This window comes from Podarcis vaucheri (assembly GCF_965113315.1).
Source record: "Podarcis vaucheri genome assembly, chromosome: 7".
Taxonomy (NCBI): Eukaryota; Metazoa; Chordata; class Lepidosauria; order Squamata; family Lacertidae; genus Podarcis; species Podarcis vaucheri.
In genome coordinates, this window is record NC_138765.1 from 60,600,263 (window position 1) to 60,624,808 (window position 24,546).

Genomic DNA, 24,546 nt, shown 5'->3' on the forward strand with positions numbered 1-24,546 from the left:
GGATTTGGGATTCAAGATGACCTTAACAGATTGGAGAGCTAGGCAGAAACGAAGAAAATGAATTTCAGTAGGGACAAATCTAAGGTTCTGCACTTAGGCAGAAAGAACCAGCTGCACAAATATAAGATGGGGGACACCTGGACTGCCCATAGTGCAAGTGAAAAGGATCCACACCTTAACATGAGTCAACAGTGTGATGCAGCGAGGTGGGGGAAAGTTAATGCTATTCTAGGCTGCATCAACAGAAGTATAGTGTCTCAATCAAGGCAAGTAATAGTCCTGCTCTACTCTGCCTCAGTCAGACCACTCCTGGAATACTGTGTCCAGTTCTGGGCACCACAGTTTAAGGACGATATTGACAAGCTGCAGTGTCTACAGAGGAGGGCAACCAAGACGATCGAGGGTCTGGAAACTGAGCTTTATGAGGAACGTTTGGGTATGTTTAGCCTAGTAAAGTGGAGACTGAGAGGAGATATGATAGCCACCTTCAAATATCTAAAGGGCTGTCACATGGAGGATGGAGTAAGCTTGCATTCTCCTCCAGAGGCTAGAACCCAAACCAATGGATTCAAGTTGCAAGAAAGGAAATTCTGACTAAACGTTCTGAAGAACTTTCAGACAGTAAGAGCTATTCAACAGTAGAATGGATTCCCATGAGAGGTGGTAGACTCTCCTTGTTTGGAGATTTTTGAACAGAGCTTGGATGATAATCTGTCTTGGACGCATTAGTTGAGATTCCTGCATTGCAAGGGGTTGGACTAGGTGACTCTCAGGGTCTCTGCCAACATGTTGGAACCTTTCCTTATAGGTGAATTGCTCCACCCCCTTGATCCTTTCGAATGCTCTTTTCTGAACCTTTTCCAGCTGTACAGTATTCTTTCGGGGCAAGGCGACCAGAACAGCAAATCATTTTATACTAAGCTAAAAACTTACTACATGCCTCAGATTCTTTCTTTTACATCCCTTATTGTCTGCTTGCAGTTTTGCAAATGCCTTCGTCCATTTTCTGAAGGAAGCCTTGCTGCCAACAGCTTTTCTCCTTGTTATCCACACCTGCATTGTTTTGGCCCTGGTGGCCCACAGAAGATAGCAAAAAATGCTACCATGTATGCATATTATGTTGATTCTTTTGTATGGATTTTAATTGCAAGCTGTTTTGGAGGCTAATCTAGGATGGATGTGATGTGTAAAACAGGGGCAGAGAACCTGCAGCCCTCCAGATGTTGCTGGACTACAGCTTCCATCATCTGTGGGCATTAGCTGTAAGTGCTGGCGCTGATGGGAGTCAAAATCCAACAGCAGATGGAGGGCCACAGGCTCCCCACTACAGGGAACGTAAAATAAATACTTGATTCAGAAGGCAATACAGTGGTACCTCGGGTTAAGTACTTAATTCGTTCCGGAGGTCCGTTCTTAACCTGAAACTGTTCTTAACCTGAAGCACCACTTTAGCTAATGGGGCCTCCTGCTGCTACCACGCCGCTGGAGCACAATTTCTGTTCTCATCCTGAAGCAAAGTTCTTAACCTGAGGTACTATTTCTGGGTTAGCGGAGTCTGTACCCTGAAGCGTATGTAACCTGAAGTGTCTGTAACCCGAGGTACCACTGTATACAGGCGCAGCATCCTGAGCCAGAGCAAGTAACTAAAAGCATGAACTGATGTCGCACTTGTTCTGCTTACACACACAGACTCCCCCCCCCTTAATCTAAGAAGTAGCAGCAGGCGAAGTGCAGAGGCAAAACAGCTACCTTCTGTTCATGCCAGGTCAAGTGAATTTCCCAAAACTTCTGTTAATCATGGTATGCACACTCAGATGAGTGTAAAGCAGGGGATCTGCTCCTAGAAAGAGGGACTTATCTCTTTAACCAGAAACACCTCCATGGCTCACTGCAGTCACTTAGATATGAACATTGACATAACCATGTGTTGAGACTGTTACCATCCCTATATAACGTCTCAGTTCCTTGTGAGAATGACAACCCTCAGATAATATTTCCAGCTGGAGTAATGTGCCCAGTTCTCACCCCGGCCCCCGGTTTAATGAATGTGTGCGGGGGACGGGGGACGGGACGGACCAAGATGATCAAGGGTCTAGAAACCAAGCCTTATGAAGGATGGGTTGAGGGCAGTGTTAGAAACTGAGATATGAAAACTAGGAGCTAAATGGCACCTTAAACCTAGGTTATGGGCGCAACAACAGAATGTCTAGGCACGCTTTTTAAATAACAAGAATGCAAGGCTGAAAATGAACTGCAGCTAAAATCTTATATTAATTTTTCACATGGTCTAATCCTTCCCCTGCTCAGCCCCCTAATATTCTTAAGAGGGTCTCTTCTCCAGTCTTCAGAGTGTAGCTGGAAGTGGGGAGGCAGAAAAAGGTCCTCCTCTTGAGCTAGAAAGAATTGTTTCTTTGCATAACCCATAGTTAAAAACAGAACTAGCGTAACATAAACTATAATGCAACTTACTTGTTTCTGCAGGTGATTTTCTGATCACAAACAGTGCCCCCACCCCCACCACGGTCTATTGCTCCATATACATATCACTGCTTACAGAGTCCTCCTTGCCTATGGTGAGGCTTCTCCTTGCATAGAGAGATGCACCTTTTCATCAAAAAAAGCAGCAAAAATACACTTAATAGGTGGCCCTGTGCACACAGTAGAGTTCAACAAGGAACTGCTGTACCAGGGCCACATGCGTGACACATGCACAAAAATTGCTTTCCTTGCCAACCCATTAACTGCAAGGCTGAAGGAGACAGTTTGGCTATGAAATGTTCCCTGGCCTCTTGGATTCAGGCACAAATAAAATCAGGTCTATTTATAGACCCTTTTCTGCAATTACTGCACTCAAAGTAGGTTGTCAACAGATATAAAGGCCCTTGTAGGAGATGGAGTGGGAAATAAAATGTACTATACAATAAGCAGGCAACTTGAAGGCCGTGCGGTTGCTGTAGCATTTGTGGATACAGCTAAGTCAAAAGCATGTGGGCTTCCCTATAATAAAAAGATCTACACACCTACTTGCCATTCTTGTACTGTGCTGCTGCCAGTCTCAGTAAATTCAAAATGAAACATCCCATATGCTACAGTAGATGATTTGCACAGCAGCCATGTTTCAGAGATCAAATCCTGGCTCAATCAGCCCAGGAGCATCAGCTCCTTCACTCTTCCTCTTTCACGAGCACCAGAGCAAGCACACAAACAAGCTTCCTGTTTCCTGAGAAGCAAGAACTATTTTGGGAGACAAAAAACCCAGGATCCGACCCTGGTTTAAAGCTTGCTTCCAAACCCTGCCTCCATTAACTGTTACCTTCCAGTTTGTACAGAATGGAAAGCTTGTGTTAAACCAGGAAGCTGCAATTGTTTTGCTGATCATGCAAGCAGAGGAGTGAACAGGGGTAAATGCAGGTATGTGCCGTGCCGCACAGTCTCAGGACTCACGCCCAGGGGATCGGCTGCCACTCAACTCCTGGGATTGTTCCATGCCATCCCTCAGCCCCAACTTTACCACCACTATTGTGTAGTCTTTAGGGCAAGGTCCATAGCTCAGTGGCGGTGCATCTGCTCTGCATGCAGAAGGTGCCATCTCCAGGTAGGGCTGCTAGTCACTGTGGACAACGCTGAGCTATACAGGCCAGCCGAGTCTCGTTCAGTGTTCCTATGCTCCTATGTAGTCTGGCCATTTGGAGTTTGCAGTGGGTGGCTGGAGATTGTGCGCATGTGGATATGGGGTGGGGGTGGGAGTGGTATCGCATGCCTTTCAAAAGAAAATGGATGTCACGAATGATTTTTAAAAATGTGGGTGTTTAAACATTTATTTTATATCTATATATATTTCCACAAAATGTTCACAAAAAAGTATTCAAACTCAAAAAAGGAATTAGCCTTGAGTTGAATACAGAGATGAAATGTACAAGATAAATGAGCAGGCAAAACTCGAAGCTATTTTCTTTTTACTTCAGATTGAAAAAGGCGAACAGTTCAACTGTCCAGTTTAAATAAAAGTTTTGCTTAGACATACAGTGTTTCATGAATACAATGCTGGTAATCTGAGGCAAAGTAAATACCTCAATTTCTCCTTCATGCTTTTTTTTCTTCGATGTTGTCTTCTGTTAAGAAATATACTGTTTACAAAATGAAACTCGAGCAGTCCAGGAAAAGCTAATTTTCCATTAAAATTTATGAAAACCATAAATTGAGGCAAACCTAAGATTCCCAACGGAATCAAGATTATCTTCCCGCTACCACCACATTAAAATAATCACATGCTTATTGGAACACCAAACTCTGCATCCCGACAGAACATTTGTTTCCAACAATGAGGGTGATTCTTTGAAGAAGAAAAATTAAATAATGATAAAAATAATAACAACAACCCTTCAGTGTGGTTAAGTAATACAGATCGATGTATTACACATTTGTAACAGCGTTTGATAACAGCAGCTAGTAATACTGGATTACTATAATTTAGAATTTGTTCCCAAAGCAGTGAAGGTAGGCCTACACAGTTATAAAACATTTTTAAAATTCAAAATAAATACTTTTCAATAATGCATAATGTACTTGCAGCAAATTATAGTAACAAAAATATTGTTGATAAAAACTGATCAGAACAGAATATGGATCTAAAATTGAAAACATTGACAGGTTAACATTCTTTTTCCTTTAAGCTTAGTGTTTTTGAGCATTAGGGTGGGCTAGGTTGTGTTTCCCTCCTCCATTTCCTTGGAAGTTAAATAAATGCTTTACCATCAAGAGTGTGTGTTTTATTAAGTTTTCAGTGATGACAGTTTTTGGTCGTTTTGCATTATTTTACTTAAAAAGCTTTTGCACTAGATCAGTGCTTATTAAAGGTCAAGTTGGTCTGCAATTATAAAAGAAAACATCTAAAAGCTAATATTATTCCTCATAAAAGGATCATCATCATTCTCCAGACTGGATACACTGAACACAGTCTTACATACTGAATACACTCACTCACTCACTCACTCACTCACTCACACAAACACACTTTCCTCTTCAAAGAAAAATGTTACAGTAAAAGTCACTTTACATTCTATCAATTAAAGTGCTCCAAATCCTTTTTGCAAACAATGCAAGTGACTACAAACCTACATGTCCCATTTTGCATTCATCGCATGAACTTCTTGTCAGTCTTAAAACCCACAGCATGGCTGAGCTTAGGAAATGTTCAAATGTTTTTAAAAGGTGGGGGTGGGAGATTTTTGACAAAGAAGTACTTGGATATGAAAAAGGTTTCAGCTCTTTAGACAGCAATACAAATTTATTTCCATTATTGAAGACCGTTTAATTCTTTGAGTGGATTTAAAAATATACCGAAAAAGGAATGAGATAACAAGGGATTATTTTTTTTCCAACTGCCTTAACAGTTCCATTTCTCAAGTTTTTTTGTTTTTTTTAAGAAAAAGATACAAAGTTGCAAGGTAAAGGAGAAAAAAAATGGGGATGAAGGCACAAAAAAAGACATAAGGTTTAGAGGAGGTCCCAAAATGTAGACATCACCAATGAACTTGAGATGTTTTCCTTCATGTAGCAAAGTGCTTCCTTCCCTACCCCCCCTCAAGTAGCTTGGTTTCCTATCAAATAATAATAAAAAAACCCTAAGGTTTCTGATGAAAACTAACCTGGAATAACCCTTTTTGCCTGAGAAGATGGCACATCAGAAAGAAGGTGAAGAGTTCATTTTCCACTCGTGCGAGAGGAAATACAAGCTCCAAGTTGACACATGATGCATTTTTACACTTTATAAACAAGTCTTTGCGCCCCTGCATCTTATCTGCCTTTTTTCCTTCAGAGAAGCAACATGTACAGACACATAAATGTGCTACTAAATCATTTCAATGCTAAGGGGGGGGTGGGGGAAGCACACCACAATTTCTGAGCCATATAACTCACTACGTTGTCCGATGTTCAGCTGACAGTTCAGATTATTATTATTTTTAAGCTAGTCCTGAGGGAAAAGGAGGGGGATGTTTCTACAATTTAAATGGCAATGTTATGTAAAAAGTATTAACAAATCCACTATTACAAATGTCAGTTTTCCTATATGGTCGTCTATAGATACACAATAAAATGGTAAATATATGCAAAAATAATTTAAAAATTATCATGCGTGAATTTACTCACTCTCCTTTGAACTTTGGGCTTCCCTCAAAATATAGTATTTTTTTTCACTTTTTTATCCTTTTATTTTAGTTCATTACCAACCCCTTAAACACACTGAATACTACCCCCCCTACAGGTCAGCATAAAAGCTGATGGGAAATATTTATTTTACATTCAAGCTTTTATATCCTAAACAACCCTGTGGTAGCATATAACTCGCCACATAAGTGGCCTTTTGCTGCTCCCTCCTCCCCCCCTTTTGCCGTTATCAGTCTTCATGATCTGTTCCGTGGCGAGCTGGAAAAAATAAAAACTAAAATGCGTTGCTAATCAACGTTACCATAGTCCTTTGAGACTCCAGATGAGGTCTGGGGATTCACTGTCCCAACTTACTCTTGTAGCATGAGAGAGATCATTGCACACAGAAGAACAGTCAAAATTGTCAGATAGGAGAACTATCTACAAAGGTCTGGAAGGACCACGTCCCTCTTGTGTTTCCTCTTTTTGCCGTGGAAAAACTGGTGTGATTTGCTGCCTTGGTGCTGTTTGTTCATGACCGAGGTGCCATGGCTTGAATTTGCTGGACCCTGGAAGCCTTTGTTGGAAGAAGTGCGGAATAACCTCGTGGATCCGTGCTGCAAAGAAGAAGACGAGAAAGCCAGTGTGAGCACCCTCGCTACGTACAGGTCGTTTGCTCTCGCAACACATGAGCCACAGTTACATGAGCGGAGAGGCAAGCAGCCCGTGGTGCTTCACACAAGGAATGAAGTCACATACAGATCAGGAAGGTTTATGTGAAGTTTCCAGGGCTACTCCAAACTAGCAGCTACTAGCAGCTTTATAATTAATCTTGCATTATAAGCTACATACGGAATCTCAACAGACTTCTCACCCTTCGGGGGTATATAGAATCTCTTTGAATGCACCTCAATTACTTGCTATTCAAGCTAGTGGGCAAATGCCATTTTTTGAACTACTGACCAATTGTTAAAAGTGATGTCTAAAATTTTGGCTTGGAGTTTTCAAAATCTCAGCACTATTGTGCAACTACTCCAATCATGTTAAAAAAAGAGGAGGAGGAAGAGCAAAAGCACATCCACATTTTAAAGATAAAATGGCATGGCACTGACAGGAAAGATGCAAAAGGCAGTGTTTTTTAATCCCTTTAAAATAATTTCTAGAAAATGCATTTTCATTTCTGTGCTATTGCGCCATCAAATATTTTAAAAAAATATAGGCGAATAAGTAGTAATTAAAATAGCTACTTGATTGGAAAAAAAATACACAGCTAAAACGATGTTCACTGGAAAGATAATCACAGAATCATAGAGCTGGAAGAGACCCCCTAGGGGTCATCTTTCTAGCTCAATGCCCTGCAATGCAGGAATCTCAATGAAGGTATGCTGTGGTCTAGGTGAATGACAATAGCCTCACCCTAATGCACCACTGCACTTGTCAAAACAACGCCTCTAAATAAAAATACGCAACAGCCCTAAGGAGATCTACACCTGCAAAGACTGTGTTACTGTTCCATTGATCCCAAAATACGTTTGATTCTCTGTGGCCTAGAAAAAACTGAAGAAGCAAATAAGGCAACCGTTTTAGGATGTTACATAGGTACCCCATAAAATGTGTGTGAACACATCATAGCGATTCAAAGCATATACGCAGAACATTCTGTGTCAGGTGCTGATGACTTACAATAGCTGAGCTTTTAGAGTTTTGAATTTTGCACTATTTTTTATCTTAGGTTTCAATTGTAGGTCGCTCTGGACAGACATTTGCTCAGAACGATGGCCTAAAAATGTACTTCTCTACATTTCTTCTGTGACCACTGAAACCCCTTTTATAGATCCCTTTCCTATTGCTGGAGAAGTCTTATTTTAGTAGCCTCCTCATTACCACCAATCTCTGAAGAGGCAGGGGCAGAGGGAAGAGACCCCATCCCTCCAGATTTCAACCTCATGGGAAAATATGCTAGCTTGTGTAAGCCTGAGGTTACAGAATTTCTGCAAGCAACAAAATGCTGTACTGAAATCCCGGGCGGGGTGGGGATGCCACTTAAGGATAGTAATGCTGGCAGTGGAAGAAGGAAGGGGACCAAGGTGATTGAGCCCAATGCCCTACCAACCTGGGACTTGTTTACAACACTGGATGCATTCACTGTTTGGCCACTTGGTATTTTCCCACTCAACTGCGTGGATCCCAGTGATATGTCCTGAGTAGCCATTCTGTTTGCTGTAGTTTGGCGGCAGCCCAGCTGTTTAGAGGTTTTGCATGGTGTTCCATCAGACTCCTGTTGGGAAACAGGCATCAGCAGGAACATGTCAGTTAAGGGGAAAGACAGGAGAGGCCAGTTCTTTCAGATGGTCAGCACCTTCAAAACTACAACCAGGTAAGGGACTACTGCTCTCAAAAATAAGACGCAATAAGGGCCCTTTATTGCTCCCAGATCCAGTGACCTATGAGAATCACATGTGTACCAAGGGAATGTTCCCAAATCACATTTCATGTATGTACTATGCAAATATTCTCCACAAAAATGAGCTTTTAAAATGCTGGATTGATGCAAGCATCCATCTAATTATTTTAGACCCACCAACAGCTGCATAAAATGCAATACTTCCCCGCCTTTTCTTTATGTAACTAGCTTTTATCATGTTAGAGAGGCCTAAGGAATTAGCTCTTTTTGCATTTTCTGGATAATCTGCTTCTATGGAAGCCATGAGGCTAGAGGAGAGAGAGCTCTTTAAGACAATCCCAACTCATACACCGTTTCCCCTCTTTTTAATTATCTCAGAGGCTAATGCAAGTCTGGCAAATATTTACTGTCCTGATCATTTTGGCTCATGTCTGGCACCAGGAATGCCTAAGGAGGCAGGTCCTATACAAACATAAATTTCTTTCATATCCTGCAGATGCCAATACACTTTCCAGGAAACCCAGATCTAGAAGGCTAGGCCTGCACAACTACTGACCCACCAGCAATGTACTAAGGGCTGCTGGGAGCTTCAGCATCCATTGGGTTAGTTTTTTGTCCCAGGCAGTGAAAGCTGGAGAATCACCTAGTCTCTGTTGGGCCACCATACACGGCTGGTGAGCTATATGCCTTGCCAGTTACAAGTGCAGCTGTACAAGCACATGCTGCTTATATCAAACCCAAAAGACAGAAAGCAAAAGCATCATATTGAAACCAGATTGAGAAGTACAAGCATCACAGTCCGGGAGATGCTAAGTGTGTGCAAGGGTACACCAGGGAATCCTGACAATTGCCTAATTATTGCGAGCATTCACTACTGTATGAGTAGTAGGGGAAAGTATATCCCTTTCTGGACATTTTAAACTTCCATCTTGTGGTTTTTGGAATTCCCATGTGAGCAATCAACGCTCACCAAATTTTAGGGCATCCACTGAAACTAACATATATAGTTTCTAAGAACATAAAATAGAAAAGCAGATATTGCTATAATCGCTGGGCTGCATGAACAAAAGTGCTGCTTTAAAGTATGCTTAGAGGTGCTTGCTCTGTATGGTTTTGTTTCATTTTAAAACTTATGTTCCTTGAAGATCAGACTCACATAAACCCCGGCGTCACTAACCACCCTCTGCACTCTTCTCAGAGGACTGCCATGTTCCATCTCCCACTGCCTTGGAGGTTTAGGTGGCTGGGACTGGCAGAATGGTGTTTTTGACTATGGCATCCAGATTTCAGAACTTCTTCTGAAGAAGGCAGACTACTAGCCTTCGCCTTTGCTTTTTATTAATTCGCTACATGTTTTTCTGTTTTGCCAAACTTTTGAACTGTCCTATGCTTTTTTGCCCCTCTCACAGGTTTGTATCTCATTTTTTTATTATGTCTTGTTTTAATTGATAATGTAAGCACAGCCTTCGGGAGCTAAAAGATAAGAATGAGTTTATAACTGAGTGCAAACAAATATGCTTTTGCAACTCTTCACAATTTTGTTTCATTTTTAAACTGTTTGCTATAAGGATATTGTTTGAGGCACGGAAAATTCAAAGCTGCCCATCCCTAAATACACAAAACAACTTTGTGGTGGAGGGAGGGAGTTTTCCTGAGCAAAGCAGTTTGATTCTGCCTTTCTCTGCATGAAGACAAAGCAGCAAAGGGGGGGGGGGAGGAATACTACTATAAAAAAGACTATTAGAACAATACAAAACAGACAAAAGGAATAACTTATCCAAGTCTGAAATCTTTAACTAAAATGTCCCTTCAACCAGGGCTGTCTTTAGAGCCCTTTTAAAAGCTGGTGTTCCTGGAGGGGTGGACACATTTCTATGGGGAAGCCATTGCATAACCTGGATGCCACAATTTTAAAAGGTCATTTTTCTTGCTCCCATTAATTGAACTTCTGCCAGCGGTGGTACCACAAGGGGGGCCTCAGAAAATGAGCAATGTTTCTGAATGGGTTCATATGGGACAAGGCAATTCCCAAGATACCATGTTCCCTGACAACATAGGTTTTTATTTTAAAAGACCAGAGCCACAGCACTTCAAACTGAGCCCGGAAACAGTGGCCAATGAAGACAACACAAGAATTACATAATATGGCCTTCCATATAGCTCCAGACAATAGTTTGGCTGCTATATTCTGGACCAGCTGGGGTAACTACACTGCTTGAAAGGAAGCTAGTGTGCATTACAATAATCCAATGGGACAGTGGCCAGGGCATGATACTTACTACGTCGCTGGAGCTGGAGAGTGTAGAAGATGACGATGATAAAGGGCCTGATGAAGAATTTGATGAGTGTTTGCTTGGTGTCTCTGTTTTACTTCTAGGTTTCCCTAGTGATTCATTCCCTTCGGAAAGATTATTGTTGCATTTGTCCAACTGCTGGTTGTCTATCAAGGTCACCCCATTACCTGTTAAAAAGTACAGAATAGTGAGCACATAAGCATTCTTTCACAACAACGAAGTTGCTCACAACAGTATAGAGAGTTTTGGATTCCAGGGAATATGAGGTCCAGCCCCACCCAGCATGGTGAATAGTCTGGGGGAAAATGTACACCAGCAGCATAAGGAGGGCCACAAGTTCCCCACCCCTGTGTTAGATGAACACACACTGTGCTCCCTTCTCAGACCAACAATGGGTTGTAAAGGAAATCAGTTTCCACTTTTGCATCATGCTTGCAGCTGAGATGCATTTAGTGCAAAAATGAAATGCAAGACGGGTTTAATTTGTTTCAAAGCCCTGAATGACAATAGGTGTTAAATAGCATTCAGGGCAGCAATCCAGTCATATCTGAGACCATGGCTTTTAACCAAATAACTCTGTCATGTCTATGTACTACTGAAACCGGTGTTAACACAATGAACACAACTAATGTAGATCTGTTACTCCCCAAGGGATTTCTTCATTACAGTGGTGCCCCGCAAGACGAATGCCTCGCAAGACGAAAAACCCGCTAGACGAAAGGGTTTTCCGTTTTTCGATGCGCTTCGCAAGATGAATTTCCCTATGGGCTTGCAAGTCTTGCAATTTTTTTCGCTCCCCCCCCCCTTTTCTAAGCCACTAATAGCCTTTTAGCCGCGAAGCCTTTAATAGCCGCTAAACCGCTAATAGCGCTAATCAGGTTGCTTCGCAAGACGAAAAAACCGCTAGACGAAGAGACTCGCGGAACGGATTATTTTCGTCTTGCGAGGCACCACTGTACTAACTTTAGCTGGATTGGGGGGTATTTAGTTGAATCCAGTTAAGTTTTTCTAAAAGATTATGGGTAATTATCCAAGCCTTGGTCTGATCTAACTTTGCTTCATCCTGACAGAGCTTGTGCAAGGCAGGACAGATTAATAAGATTTGCTACATTAAAGACACACCAAGGCTGGCATAGCATAACTGAAAGAGGATGACATGATGGAAAGCTAAGTGAAATGTTGTTGTTTTAAAGTTTAAAACTTGGGAGCATTTTGTTGGTTGTACACTACTTTTGAGCTTTTGGGAAAGTTGCATAAAGTATTTATGGGTACTAATAAATGACGTAACAAAGATTGCTGTCAGAGACACAGTGCTCCAAGTGCCTATTACAGACACGGAACTTTTCAGTTAATGCTATGTCAAAAGAATTTGCTAAAACTTCTGTTAAAATCCATGATTTGCACAAACAACTCTTTGGCAGAGTGGTTCTCTATAACACATACTACTCCTGGGAGAAAGGCATTATCTCTCTAACCAGAAACACACACTCCTCAGAGACTCATGTTTTGACACATGCTGTATAGAACAGGGACTCTCTGTCAAGGTATAGATATGATCATTTATCTCAATTCATTTTTATTTTTATTCCTCAGTTCTTTACATTGAAATAGTCAGCTATCAAATAACCTTTCAGGTCTCTCTGGACCATGATTTTTCTTTTCCTTGCAGGCTTCTCCACCCTGCTTCTCTGTATCCATCAGTGCAATCTTATGCACATTTATTCAGAAGCAAACTCCATTATATCTAGTAAGTGTGTTTAGAATTGGGGCCTAGGTCTATATCAATAAAACAAATCAACCTTTGCTGAATAGGAGTATTTAGTAAATTGCCTGCAACAGTTCTTTCACCCCTCCAGTGCAACCCAACAACATGTTTTCTTAGAAGCAACTCCTGTGTTCAATGGGGCTTACTTTTAAGTAAACGGGCACAGGGTATCAGCCACAGGTGGTTTGAAAAGAATGGTCAACTGCACTTCTTTCAGCTATCTTTGACACTGTAGTTTCTCCTCTACCTCCTGTTCTCTGCTTTCAATATATCGTAGTCTGGATCATCAGAGTCTGCATGCTTCCATACAGGCTTTATGCTGTTCAGAATATCTGGGAATAGCAGGCCTTGATTTAGTGAGTGGCCAATTTAAGTTTATGCAGCTTTGGTTTTCTTTTTGACTTGTTATGACAACAGAAGGGACTACTGCCAGATCAAGCCTTCAGCGGATTCTGCTGTCAACATTTCAGTCTGCAACTCATGAGGGTTAACAACTTGTTTTAAAATGAGAACTCCCAACTACCGTAAGTCATACTCAAGTAGACCCACTCAAATTAATGGACTTAAATCACATTCGCTGACTTCAGCAAGCCTACTCTGAGAAAAAAATCTGCCAGATACAACCCAAAGTATCTTATACTGCTTATGGAACTTCTATTCTATTTGAGAATGTCACTATTTATTACTCCCTGTGTTCTTTCTACCAAAGTAGTCAGTTATCAAGTCAACTTTTTCTCTCTTGATCATGAACCTATGCTTGCAGGCTTCTTGCCTCTGCTTTTCTGTATCTGTTCATGCAATCTTATATATGTTTACTAAGAAGCAAGCTCCATTATGCCTGAAGCTTTTTGTGCCACTGTCCATAATGCAAATCAAACTTTCTTGAATAGGAAGAAGCTTTTATACCTATATTACAGGCCTCCCTGCCAGGATCTAAAGTGAACTTTTGGCTGCAAGGGTTTTGCAAGCCTACATATAGGAAAATCTTACCATTGCATGATGTCTCTGTGCTATTCTGTATTCCCCATTGCTTTGATATCCAGTCTCTGTATGTTGCGACTTCTTGTGTTACTCTGATAATTCTTCCTAATATACTGTGAACATTTTAAGAGAAAGGAAAGGTTAACTGGATTTTTAAAGGACGGGGGGGGGGGGAGAGTGACATCACTAATGGATCCAACTTGGGACATATAATGTTTACCTTTCACTTTCATTGTTGGGATAATATTTAGCTATTGGCGATACTGCATGGCTCAGAACAACATATGCATAATCAAAGGCCTGTTTCACTTGCATGGCACCATAAGAACTCCTGCCAACATCATTACCTTAAAAAAAGAAAACATCCATTAGGGTGATTGTTATGGGTAAACATTTTCTCTGAATATAATATGATTTTACACTGCAAAAAGGAAATTAGTCCCAACAAAACAAAACAAGGTAATTTACCAATCAACTGGGATCTAAATATCCCAATAATACAAAATGAAGTAATAAGCAATTTTATTACACAAATATTGCACTTTTATATCACAAATATAAAAACAGTTAAAAACATAACCTGAAATTATTCAACTCAATAAAACAATCCCAAATGCTTTTTGACTTTATGGTCTTCCTCAGTGATCCTTAAGGTGAGGGATATGCATCTACATCTACATCTACATGTACATATACATATACATATACATAGAGATAATTCATCAGCTTTCTGCTTTCCAGCTTCTACTGTACAAGTTGCAGCTACAGAATGGCAATATATTAAAACACACAATATAGATATTTGCAAATTTCACACATTATACACATAGAGAGAGCATGTGTGTATGTATGTATACAAATATGTGAGCATGTGTATATAAGGTGGGTCACTTTTAGACATATGTGCTATTACTTTTGGCTTATGTATATATATTACTCAACTCTAAAACTCTATATAATATAAACAATTCCAAACAAACATAACCTGAAATTACTCAACTCTAAAATAAACTCAGACACATTTTGGTCTTAGGGTCATCCTCGTGGGTCATCTGTGTTATATATATATTTGTGATATAAAATCATTTTTTAATACCAGTTTTATATTACTACATTTTGTACCATTTAGACCCCCAATTTGTTGGGAATCACCTGAAACTAGATTGTACACAATTCAGGAACTACAGCTGCTTTGTTGCATCCTTGGGTTAAAAGTCTCCATAGAAATTGTTTACTTTCCTATGGCCTAGTGAAAAGCCCAAATACCTGGTTGCAGTGGGTCTTCAATATACAACATTGATGGTCTATAGCCATCTAACATATTCTTTTGCACTTCATCCTTAGCCACATATGAGCCACCGTCCTTTATTCGGATTCCTGTTTTCAGGTAATTGAAATGACGCCCATATAATTCAAAAAATTCTATTAAAAGGACACCGTAGTTGGCGTTGGGGGTACAAGCATCTTCTCTGGGATGTAGCTATTGGGGGGGAAACAAAAACAAAAAATGCTTTTAAAAAATCTCCAGATTCCTTTACAATCCATGTGAACACTAAAATCAATAGTGAAATTAAAGAATCAACCAATTTAATAGCTGGCTCAGGGGACAAAACACAAAAAGATTTGCACATATCCCATCACTCAATTATTTCCAATGCAAAATGCCCCAAGCCTTCCAATCAGACTCTGTGGGTGTCTGGGCAAGTCATTAGCTTACTCTGCCCCCTGCCCCAAATCTATAAAATAGAAAATAAATGATCAACCTACACAGGATTCTTCTGAAGGATTGAAAAGGAAAGTTGCAACATACACACTTAACACACAAAAAAGACCTAACCAGATTGTGAGCGAAGCACACTGAATAGTGAGTGAGCTGAAGCTGGGACCTGGGATATGCAAAACCAGACTAAAACACGTGTCAATATTCTACATATCTGGACAGGCTTGCCTAAACAAAAACAAGCAGGCATGCTGAAAGGAGTGCAGTGAAGACACCTGCCGGATGTTAATAGGAAGGGAGTTCCAAATTGTTAAGTGTTGCCACAATAAAAGATCAATTTCTAACAAAATGCAGAACAAGAATTATGTAGCACCCATAACAGTGGCAGTTCAGCAGATCAAAGCAGCTGAATGGGCGTATCTGGGGTGAGGCTACCTCACTACATTGTTCTGATGTTATCACACTGATCTTCCTCCTCTGTCTTCTTCCCTCCACACCCTTTCCTTTATGTGTCTTTGCCTTTTTAGTTTGCAGAGAAAAATATCCCCAAAACATCTGGGAGAAATGGTACTAAATAATTCAAAGCAAATAATTAGTTTAAACAAGTGAATGTTTCAGAACTGCTATTACTAGAGCAGTGCTCATTCCACTTCAGAGCTATTCTGCTACCCCCTAAAAATTTAACTGCAGTACTAGTTAGCATACTAAGTTCCATTATATGCAATTTTATAGTAATTATTTTATTACAGCCAATGGGTGGACTACAATGTTGTGTACCCTAAAGTGATATTACACTTAAAAGAAGGGAAAGGCCATTCATGACCTAGCATATAATAATTCCTCCCAACTTACCTGGAGAAAACTGACGGCCATTAAAAAAAGACTATAAGATCCAATTCCACCTGTGAACACTTCGTTCAGGTCCCTCTGCAACAAGAACTGTTTCAATACTAAAACTAGATAGGGCAATACAGGATATTTCTGTGGGAGAAAAAGGAGATGGGAATTAGACTTCCATTTACAGTGGTACCTCAGGTTACAGACACTTCAGGTTACAGACGCTTCAGGTTACAGATGCTTCAGGTTACAGACTCCGCTAACCCAGAAATAGTACCTCGGATTAAGAACTTTGCTTCAGGATGAGAACAGAAATCGTGCTCCGGCGGCGCGGCAGCAGCAGGAGGCCCCATTAGCTAAAGTGGTACCTCAGGTTAAGAACAGTTTCAGGTTAAGAACGGACCTCTGGAATGAATTAAGTTCTTAACACGAGTTACCACTGTATTCCACAAAGAATATGGGTCTGTGATCTCAGCAGATATTGACAGCTTAATAAGTGAACTGTCACTCAGTGGTGTTCAAAGTACTCATACCTTGCAAGAGAAAAAGGCCCTGCCAATTTATTTGCTGATTTGCTACTTGCTGAAACAACAGATAATGGACTAGCATGACTAGTGGACAAGCCTGTACGGTTCGTTTTCTAGATTCCTTCTCACACTGAACTTTAACTTCCAGTTTGCTGACACAATGTGAAATCAGCCTTCATACTTATTGGCCTAAGCCACCTTACAGGCACTCTCAGACACACTATAAAAGGTACAACCTGTTGTCTGTCTAATAACAAACAAAACTCCTCTGGAAACTCATCCAATGCTAAAGCTATAAGAGCTTTCTACACTGGAAATAGTATGAAATACCAAACGCTTGCATTAATTGTACAATCAAATTTGGTAATAAATAATAATATAACCTGGAAGACTGCTCAAAAAGTCTACTTTAACTGGGGAAGAGACACAGACAGGTCCACACCTATCCTCTGGTGCCATCTAGTGATATAACAATTAAAAACAAGGAGCAACACCATTCAGGCTCAGGTGTTCTGTCTTGGGAGACAATGGAGTGTGCCTCCGGGGTGGAAGTCAAACCGCTTCGTTAGCAGCACCGGAGTGACTTCCCCAGGACGCAAGCTTGAGCAGTGCGTAAGGAGGTGCTAGGCAGCCCAGATGATAAGAAGCCCCTCTCAGCCTTGCTGATGTGGTCCAAATGAAAGCAGAGCAATACATTTGGCACCAGCTTAGCTGCATGTGTTGCTGGAAGGAGGCGTACAAGGCGCCATTCAAACGTCTTAGGGACTCTACTCCAGGTTTGTGTAGGGTCTACTCCTTGGCATTTCCTTCTCCTGAAGATATCCCACAAGGCAGTGGAGGTTTAGGATCAGAGCTGTGCTTCTCCTAGATGGGCTACCTTCCCAGGCTGGCAAGCCCCACCTGCCCCTCTCGTAGGACTCTACTACCCTTCTTACTGGCCCCAGAGTGCTAAGGACCACTTTGGCAAACAAAAAGCTAACACTTCCATTTCTATTCTTTTGTGAATAGCCTTGGCATGCAGGCAGGTTCAGCTTGGTTGTAGTTGCAGGACTGCCCGTCCCCTTTTGCCACTTGAGGCGAAACAGAAATGTGCCACCTCCTGCCCCCTGCTGCTGCCACTCCGCCCATCCCACCACTTCTTTGCTGTCAGAATGCCCCCCTCTTACCAAAACTCATTGAGATGAGGGGGTGTTTCCCAGGGTGGGGAAGACAAGCAGCAATGTCATGCCCCAGGACGCCTCCCTCTTCCCAAAACTGTGCCGTGTGTGTGTGTGTGTGTGTTCCGGTGGCAGCAAAAAGGCTGGGGTGGATGGGGTGCAACTGCTTGAGCTTTTGCCGCCTGAGGTGGCTGCTTCACCCCGCCTCATGGTCTGACCCCAGGACCACCATCCTTTCCATACAACTTCTCACAGGCTCTGATTAAGTCCATTTCCCATTTTAAGGCTTCTTTTTCACCAGAATACAGATCACACTGTACCAGAGAGCTCTCAAACAATCAGGAGAAGCTTTTGGGAGACAACACAATGTAGGAAGGCCTGGAGAAAGGCAGGCAGATTGCAAGAGCTTCTACTAGAGCAAATCTACCATTGGAGATACCCTATATAAATGCTTTGGCCCTCTCAATTGTTTCATTGTTTTCACTTTTTTTAAACACGGTTGGCATGAGGTTTTCTAGCAGCATCCTTCTCCAACCTGATGCTCTCCAGATTTTATTGGACTGCATAGTTTCATCTATGCCAACCACTGGCCAGGCTTGCTGAGGCTGATGGGGGGAAAGGAGTCCAACAACATATGGAGACCATCAGAAATACAATGTACAGTGGTGCCCCGCAAGACGAAAGTAATTCGTTCCGCAAGTTTTGTCGTCTAGCGAATTTTTCGTCTTGCGAATCACGAAATCCTATAGGAATGCATTGAAAATCAATTAATGCGTTCCTATGGTCAAAAAAAGTCCAAACAAAGCCAAATTTGGTACAACAACAGTTTATTAACTGCTCTTTAAAGTCACACATACTGTAAAGAGCAGTTCAAAAATTGAAGGGAAAATAAATTAACTTTATAAACAAAACATGTCTTTGTTTTTAGACAAAGGAAACAAAGTCGCGAGACGTTTTCGTCTTGCGAAGCAAGCCCATAGGTGAAATTCGTCTTGCGAGGCAAATCGAAAACGGAAAAACCTTTCGTCTAGCGAGTTTTTTGTCTTGCGAGGCATTCATCTTGTGAGGTACCACTGTATTTTTAAAGAAATTGAGAGGAGAAACAACTTGAATTTTCAAGAATGTGCCTCAAATCTGTTGCCTACACCTCTTGAAGCTTAGCCGTGGCCTCAGCTACACTGGCAAAGAAAAAGCACTTTATACGCGTTGTTTATCCATTCTAACACTGACACCAGAAGGTGCTGTGGAGTTCTGATTTTGCTCACCCGATTTCTCATACAAAGTTTGCAGCGCGTTTTACTGAAACGCTTCTTTGATGTGTCTAGATCCAGCCCATGTTTCCATGTATCTACTAACCTTGATAAAATCTCTGATGAGAAGAGCAGCTTTTACCCCATTCTGTACATTAAAACTGATATCAACCTTTACTTCAGTGAAGGAATCAGTCAGTTTAATTATAGGGACCTGAGGAAAAAGCAAAACAACACATTTATCTCAAAGAGTGAACTCTCTTTCTCCTGTACGCTTAGTGTTAGACAAGGACAGCACACACTTAAAATTAAAACAAAACAATCTTCACAGAGCTCAGCCTTTTGCTACATACAAGAGGTCCTTTATACAACCATGGGGGGATGCAATAGTACTCCAATCACAAAGCAGTTGCTTTTCAGTCATGAACAGGCAGCAGGGGGAGATAGGAGGCCACAGAATAAAGCTATTCTTCACATAAGGCCTGACATAAGAAGCAAGCCATTCACATCCCAGAGGTGCTTCTCATGTTACTTCAGAAAGAAAATGTGGCTTTATCATCAGGAGCTGAATTCACATGTAAGGATTCGAGGAAATATCATTGAAAAAAGCAATAGCAACTAGACTCAAATTCATAGCGCTAAAGTACCGTATTTTTCGCCCTATAGGACGCACTTTTTCCCCTCCAAAAATGAAGGGAAAATGTGTGTGCGTCCTATGGGGCGAATGCAGGCTTTCACTGAAGCCCGGAGAGCGAGAGGGGTCGGTGCGCACCGACCCCTTTCGCTCTCCAGGCTTCGCGCAGCTCTCCGCAAGCGGTCGGAGCCCGGCGCTGGGCTCCCATGGCTTGCGGAGAGCTGCCTGTTCTGGGGGCTGGGGTCGGGGGAAGCTCGGGCTTCCCCCGCCCCAGCCCCGCGCCTGGGGGAAAAATAATCCCCCCCTTTATTTCCCCCCCAAAAAACTAGGTGCGCCTTATGGGCCGGTGCGTCCTATGGGGTGAAAAATACGGTACATCAAGGATTTGAGATTCGTCTCTAAATTTTTTTTAAAGTCTAGATTATTTGGCTGTTTACTGAGACCAGAATGCAACAACACTTGTGACCAGAGGCTTGAGGATGCCCTTTGAAACCAGACTTTTCTTTGAACTGCAGACCACCAATGACAACAACCCCCAATGCGGTGTTCCCAAACTGGTTTTGGCAGTCCTTTTGCTGTGCAGAATGATGTGTTTGTTGGGAAATGCAAACCTTTGGGCTCCTTTGGGCATGCACAACCAGTTGTGTGGTTCTCTGGATTCTGGCGCAAGAACAGCAGTAAAGCAAAGAAGGCTTCTTTTAAAAGGATGCTGCAAATTGTCCCACTGGCAACATTTGCAGTAACTGTGTGCCCACAAAAAAAGATTCATGGTTTGTGTTCTTCAGCCTCCCCCATAGTTGTTTTGCTGAGAACCTTCCTTACCAAGCCCATTCTTACTCTATTGCCCCTCCCTCAATCTTCTGGCCTTATTTGCATGTGTGAGGACCCACTTCTAATAGATACAGAGAATTTAAAAAGCAACAGCAATCAACAATAATTTACTGATACGGCTTGCAACTTTCAGAGATCAAGGGCAGCTGCACAGTACAAAGTTCCTTTGGTGTATTTCTTTTTTCTTTTTCTATTTGTTAAAGAATACCCAATTTTAGTAAAGCAGAGAGAAAGAGAGAGAGAGAGAAAAAAAACTTACAGTTGCTTTGTCCAAAACCTTTACTGAACCTTCATCTGCCACGTTGTGTTTCCTGAGAGCCTCTTCCAGGGTCCAAAGCGGCAGCGTCTCCCATTTCCCAAACACAACTAAGTCTATATCACTGAAATTAAGAGGCAGCAAATTAATAGACGATTCTCTATGAAGTAAATTCAGAAAGACCTTTCTTTTTAATCACAGAACTGTGATTATATTTGACACAAAGCTTTTCTAGGGCAGGGATCTAAAATCCTGTTCATGCCATGTATTTCTGAAGTGAACAGAAGTGACTCAAAGCCCTTTTCTTGGCAGTGAGAGTTCAAGAAACAGCACTCTATGGCCACCTCCTAATATACAAACTAATATCCCTGGCAGTTTGGTGGCTTATGGCTCTGAAGTCCCCAAGTCTCTCAGGCAAATATCTCCCAGCTCACAGGTTATGGTGAACTTTGTAGGAACAGAGTGTTTCTCAGCTGCAGGATCCAAGATAGGGTGGGGCGGGAAACACACTATGACTCCCTGAACCACAGCCACAGAGGCGATATAACTAAATGCGAAGGGAATGTACAAAATCATAACCACAGCAAAGGCACAGGATGACACAAATAGCTCCAACCCACCCCCTGTGCCACCTTACAGAATCTGGGAGCAAGTACCTGAAATACCATCATTACCCAAGTGAACCTTCTGGGGTCATTCTCCAAATTCCCTTGTCTTCAGATATAAAGCGAGTATCAACTGCAGGAAAGGGCCCTTTCTATGGCAGCTTCCCATCTTTGGAATTCCCTCCGCGGGAGCTTTGCCTGGAGCCTTCACTGTTACCATTAAAATACCAGCCTGAGTACATCCTACCTACCTGAGCTTTTAACTCACACCCATGGCTTTTAATGGTTTCATTTTGCTACTTCTACTCTGTGTTTATTCTTTTCTGACACCGCTGTCATTGTTTGTTTTTGGAATTTATTATTATTGTGATTTTTAACTTTAAACCATCCCAAGGAGTTTTACGATTGAAATGTGGGTTAGAAGCATCTATAAATCAGTTAATCCTCCAGCTTAAATGCATCACCAGCCCGGTGTTAGAACACAGCAGGTGGCCAGGTAGGTAAGCAGGTAGGTATTTTATTGCACAGCATCATCTAGGTCAAATACTAAATGACAGTTCAAGCAGCTGTCTCTGAAGTATCTACTCAGGGCATTGCCTGACACAAGCTGCCCTGTGGAAAGGAGTGAGAGACAGTAAGGGAGGCATGCAAATATACCAACCAATGCCTACTCCAAGTAGACTGTCCCTTCTCCTCTCCACAGGATCACAAAATGTCTTGCTGAAACGAACAGGAGATTGAGGGAACTAGACAAAAGATAAACCAAGTGTCTGACCCAGCTAGACTCTCTTCTCCTGGATTCTGATGAGCTTCAATAAATCTTACTGCGGTTTTATTATTGTATTCTGACTGTACTTGCAAGTCACATTGGCCAGATTTCCACTGATAAAGGTTGGAAATACATAATTAGAAACAATAATTTATAAATGTGCAGGACTATCTTCTGTCAACAGCCAAGTCAGGAAAGGGAAAGTGATGTTGACAGTGACTTTGACTCCCTTGAACTTCAAATTTGCTTTCCGGTGAAATTATATAACTTTTCATCTCCATAACATCAAAACAGCTGTTATGCAATTTCAGTATGACTTACAAGTTAAATATAAGCAGGGAAGGAAAAATGTGATATTCAGTGTAAGAATAAGGGGCAATTAAAGACTACTAACCTGGTAGGTAAATATAAACCAGTCTTAAAACTTCCAAATATCTGTACCTGGAAAAAAGCATGAAAGTAGGAAGTTAAAATCCTTCACCAAAAACATATGGAGAAAATATTAACATTGAATGTGGCTGCCCTCAACTGGCAGACTTTGGAAATGCTTGAAGAATAATATAGGACGAGTTTGAATTCTGAATATTCAACACCATAGCAGCTGATTTCTAATTCTAAAAAGTCATGTTATTAAGTAGGCACTTTAACAAAATTATTTCAAAACTAGATAACTGTTATATTCCAAATACCACTTGAATGGTAATGATTGAGAACAGTGACACTATACTCAATTTTTAAAACTTACAAACCCTTACAAAAATAATTGAAAGTGGAGGGGGAAATAAACTGCTCCTATTGATGCCTTTACAACTCAAAACCTAGTTTCTGTTTATGGCCCCATCTGCACTATACATTTAAAGCAGCGTCATACCACTTTAAGCAGTCATTGCTTGCCGCACAATCCTTGGAACTGTGGTTGGGTGAAGGTGCCACGAGCTGTTAGCGCTCCAATTCCCTCAAGTTCCTTGGGAAGAGTCACTGGTTGTTAAATCACTCTGAGAACTGGGACTCTTGGAAGGTGAAAGTATCACCTAACACTTCTCAGTGCCCTTATCAAACTACATTTCCTAGGATTATTTGGTTCAAACTGGTATGATACTGCTTTAGATAGCATAGATGGGGCCCATATTAAGAAAAAGTCAGCTCTCAACCACACTTGGGAAATGAGATGAGTATAGCTTTATCCATTCCCCCCAGACTGGACAAATGGGAAGAAGCCAAAGCTCAGTGAGAGCATCCGTTTTGCATGAAGGAGGTTCCAGGTTCAATTAAATAAAAATATCAGGTGCCTGAGAGCTGGCACCTGGTGCCACCTACAATTGACAAAACTGAGGTAGGCAAATAGTCTGATCAGGTTATGCCAGCCTTCTACAATGTACCTACTGCCATCTATTTGTAAGAACATTCTGAATTTCAATGATATCCTTCACGTGCCATAATTTAGAAGCTCTCTTCAAACAGATTGGCTAGCTAGACATTTTGTGTCATCATCATGCTGAGCTGTGCAGAACAGAGAAAACACAGTCACCACACACACACACACACACACACAGTGTGAAAACAGCTCCAGCACAAACAAATCACAGTAACTGCAGGTTCTCCAAACTACAATTTAGATCGACAAGATGTGCACTTTGGGGAAGGCCGCAGCAGCACACAAGTTTTCTGCAGAACCTGAAGTAACCTTCAGGATTATTTTGAACCCAGTGGTTTTCGGGATCCAAATAGCCAATCCTATGTCCCACCCCTTTCCCGCAGGATTTGTAAAGCATATTCAACCTTTGTTTTTAAGAAGGAGCACAGCATTTGCCAAATCAACTTATGAAGCTTCCTTCTACTGAAACAGACAAAGCAAGCCAGGATCCATCCATCTTGCACAACTCCCCCAGATTGTCTATTCTGATTGGCAGTGGCTCTCTTGGATTTTAGGCAATGAGAAATATTTTACCTTCTACCAGATTCTTGCTACTGGAGGCATCAAGGATTGAACCACGGGCCTCCTCCATGCAAAACATGACCTGAACCACTGAGCTATGGCTCCTCCGGTCAGTTTTCAGAGGCCAAACTCTTTCCTCCAGCAGGTTTTCCTGTACTGAACTTTCACACACTCTTATCGTAATTACGCAATACACAATGTGAAGTCAATGTGGTCAAAACAACACAAGGTTTTATCTGAGAGAGCTAATTCTGCTCAGCTTTGAGGACCCTGGGCCACCTTATAATCGAAACTCTCTTTCAATGGAACCAGCTATGTAGAAATGATCAGTGATAAGACTGATCCTGGACTTACTGTAAATACTAGTGTGCAGAGATTAGAAATCCCTTTAAGTTATGAGGACTCTGTGATGCAAATCCAGGCATAACTCTAG

General features: G+C 41.5%; 1 protein-coding gene across 2 annotated transcripts in view; it reads right to left on the reverse strand.

Moving 5' to 3' along the window:
* Nucleotides 1–3,939: 3,939 nt before the first annotated feature.
* TENT4B (terminal nucleotidyltransferase 4B) overlaps nt 3,940–24,546 on the reverse strand; it is a 51,393-nt gene continuing 30,786 nt past the window's right edge. Inside the window, exons 3-12 of one of the 2 annotated variants that reach the window (XM_082232910.1) lie at nt 22,572–22,618; nt 20,807–20,927; nt 19,189–19,296; nt 16,164–16,292; nt 14,858–15,071; nt 13,812–13,938; nt 13,601–13,704; nt 10,831–11,012; nt 8,261–8,425; nt 3,940–6,764 (exon numbers count right to left, since the gene is read on the reverse strand). In XM_082232910.1, coding sequence (XP_082089036.1) covers nt 6,585–6,764; nt 8,261–8,425; nt 10,831–11,012; nt 13,601–13,704; nt 13,812–13,938; nt 14,858–15,071; nt 16,164–16,292; nt 19,189–19,296; nt 20,807–20,927; nt 22,572–22,618 — 1,377 coding nt within the window. In that variant the 3' untranslated portion in view covers nt 3,940–6,584. The remainder of the gene's footprint in view (nt 6,765–8,260; nt 8,426–10,830; nt 11,013–13,600; nt 13,705–13,811; nt 13,939–14,857; nt 15,072–16,163; nt 16,293–19,188; nt 19,297–20,806; nt 20,928–22,571; nt 22,619–24,546) is intronic. The other variant, XM_082232911.1, reaches the window with a different exon arrangement.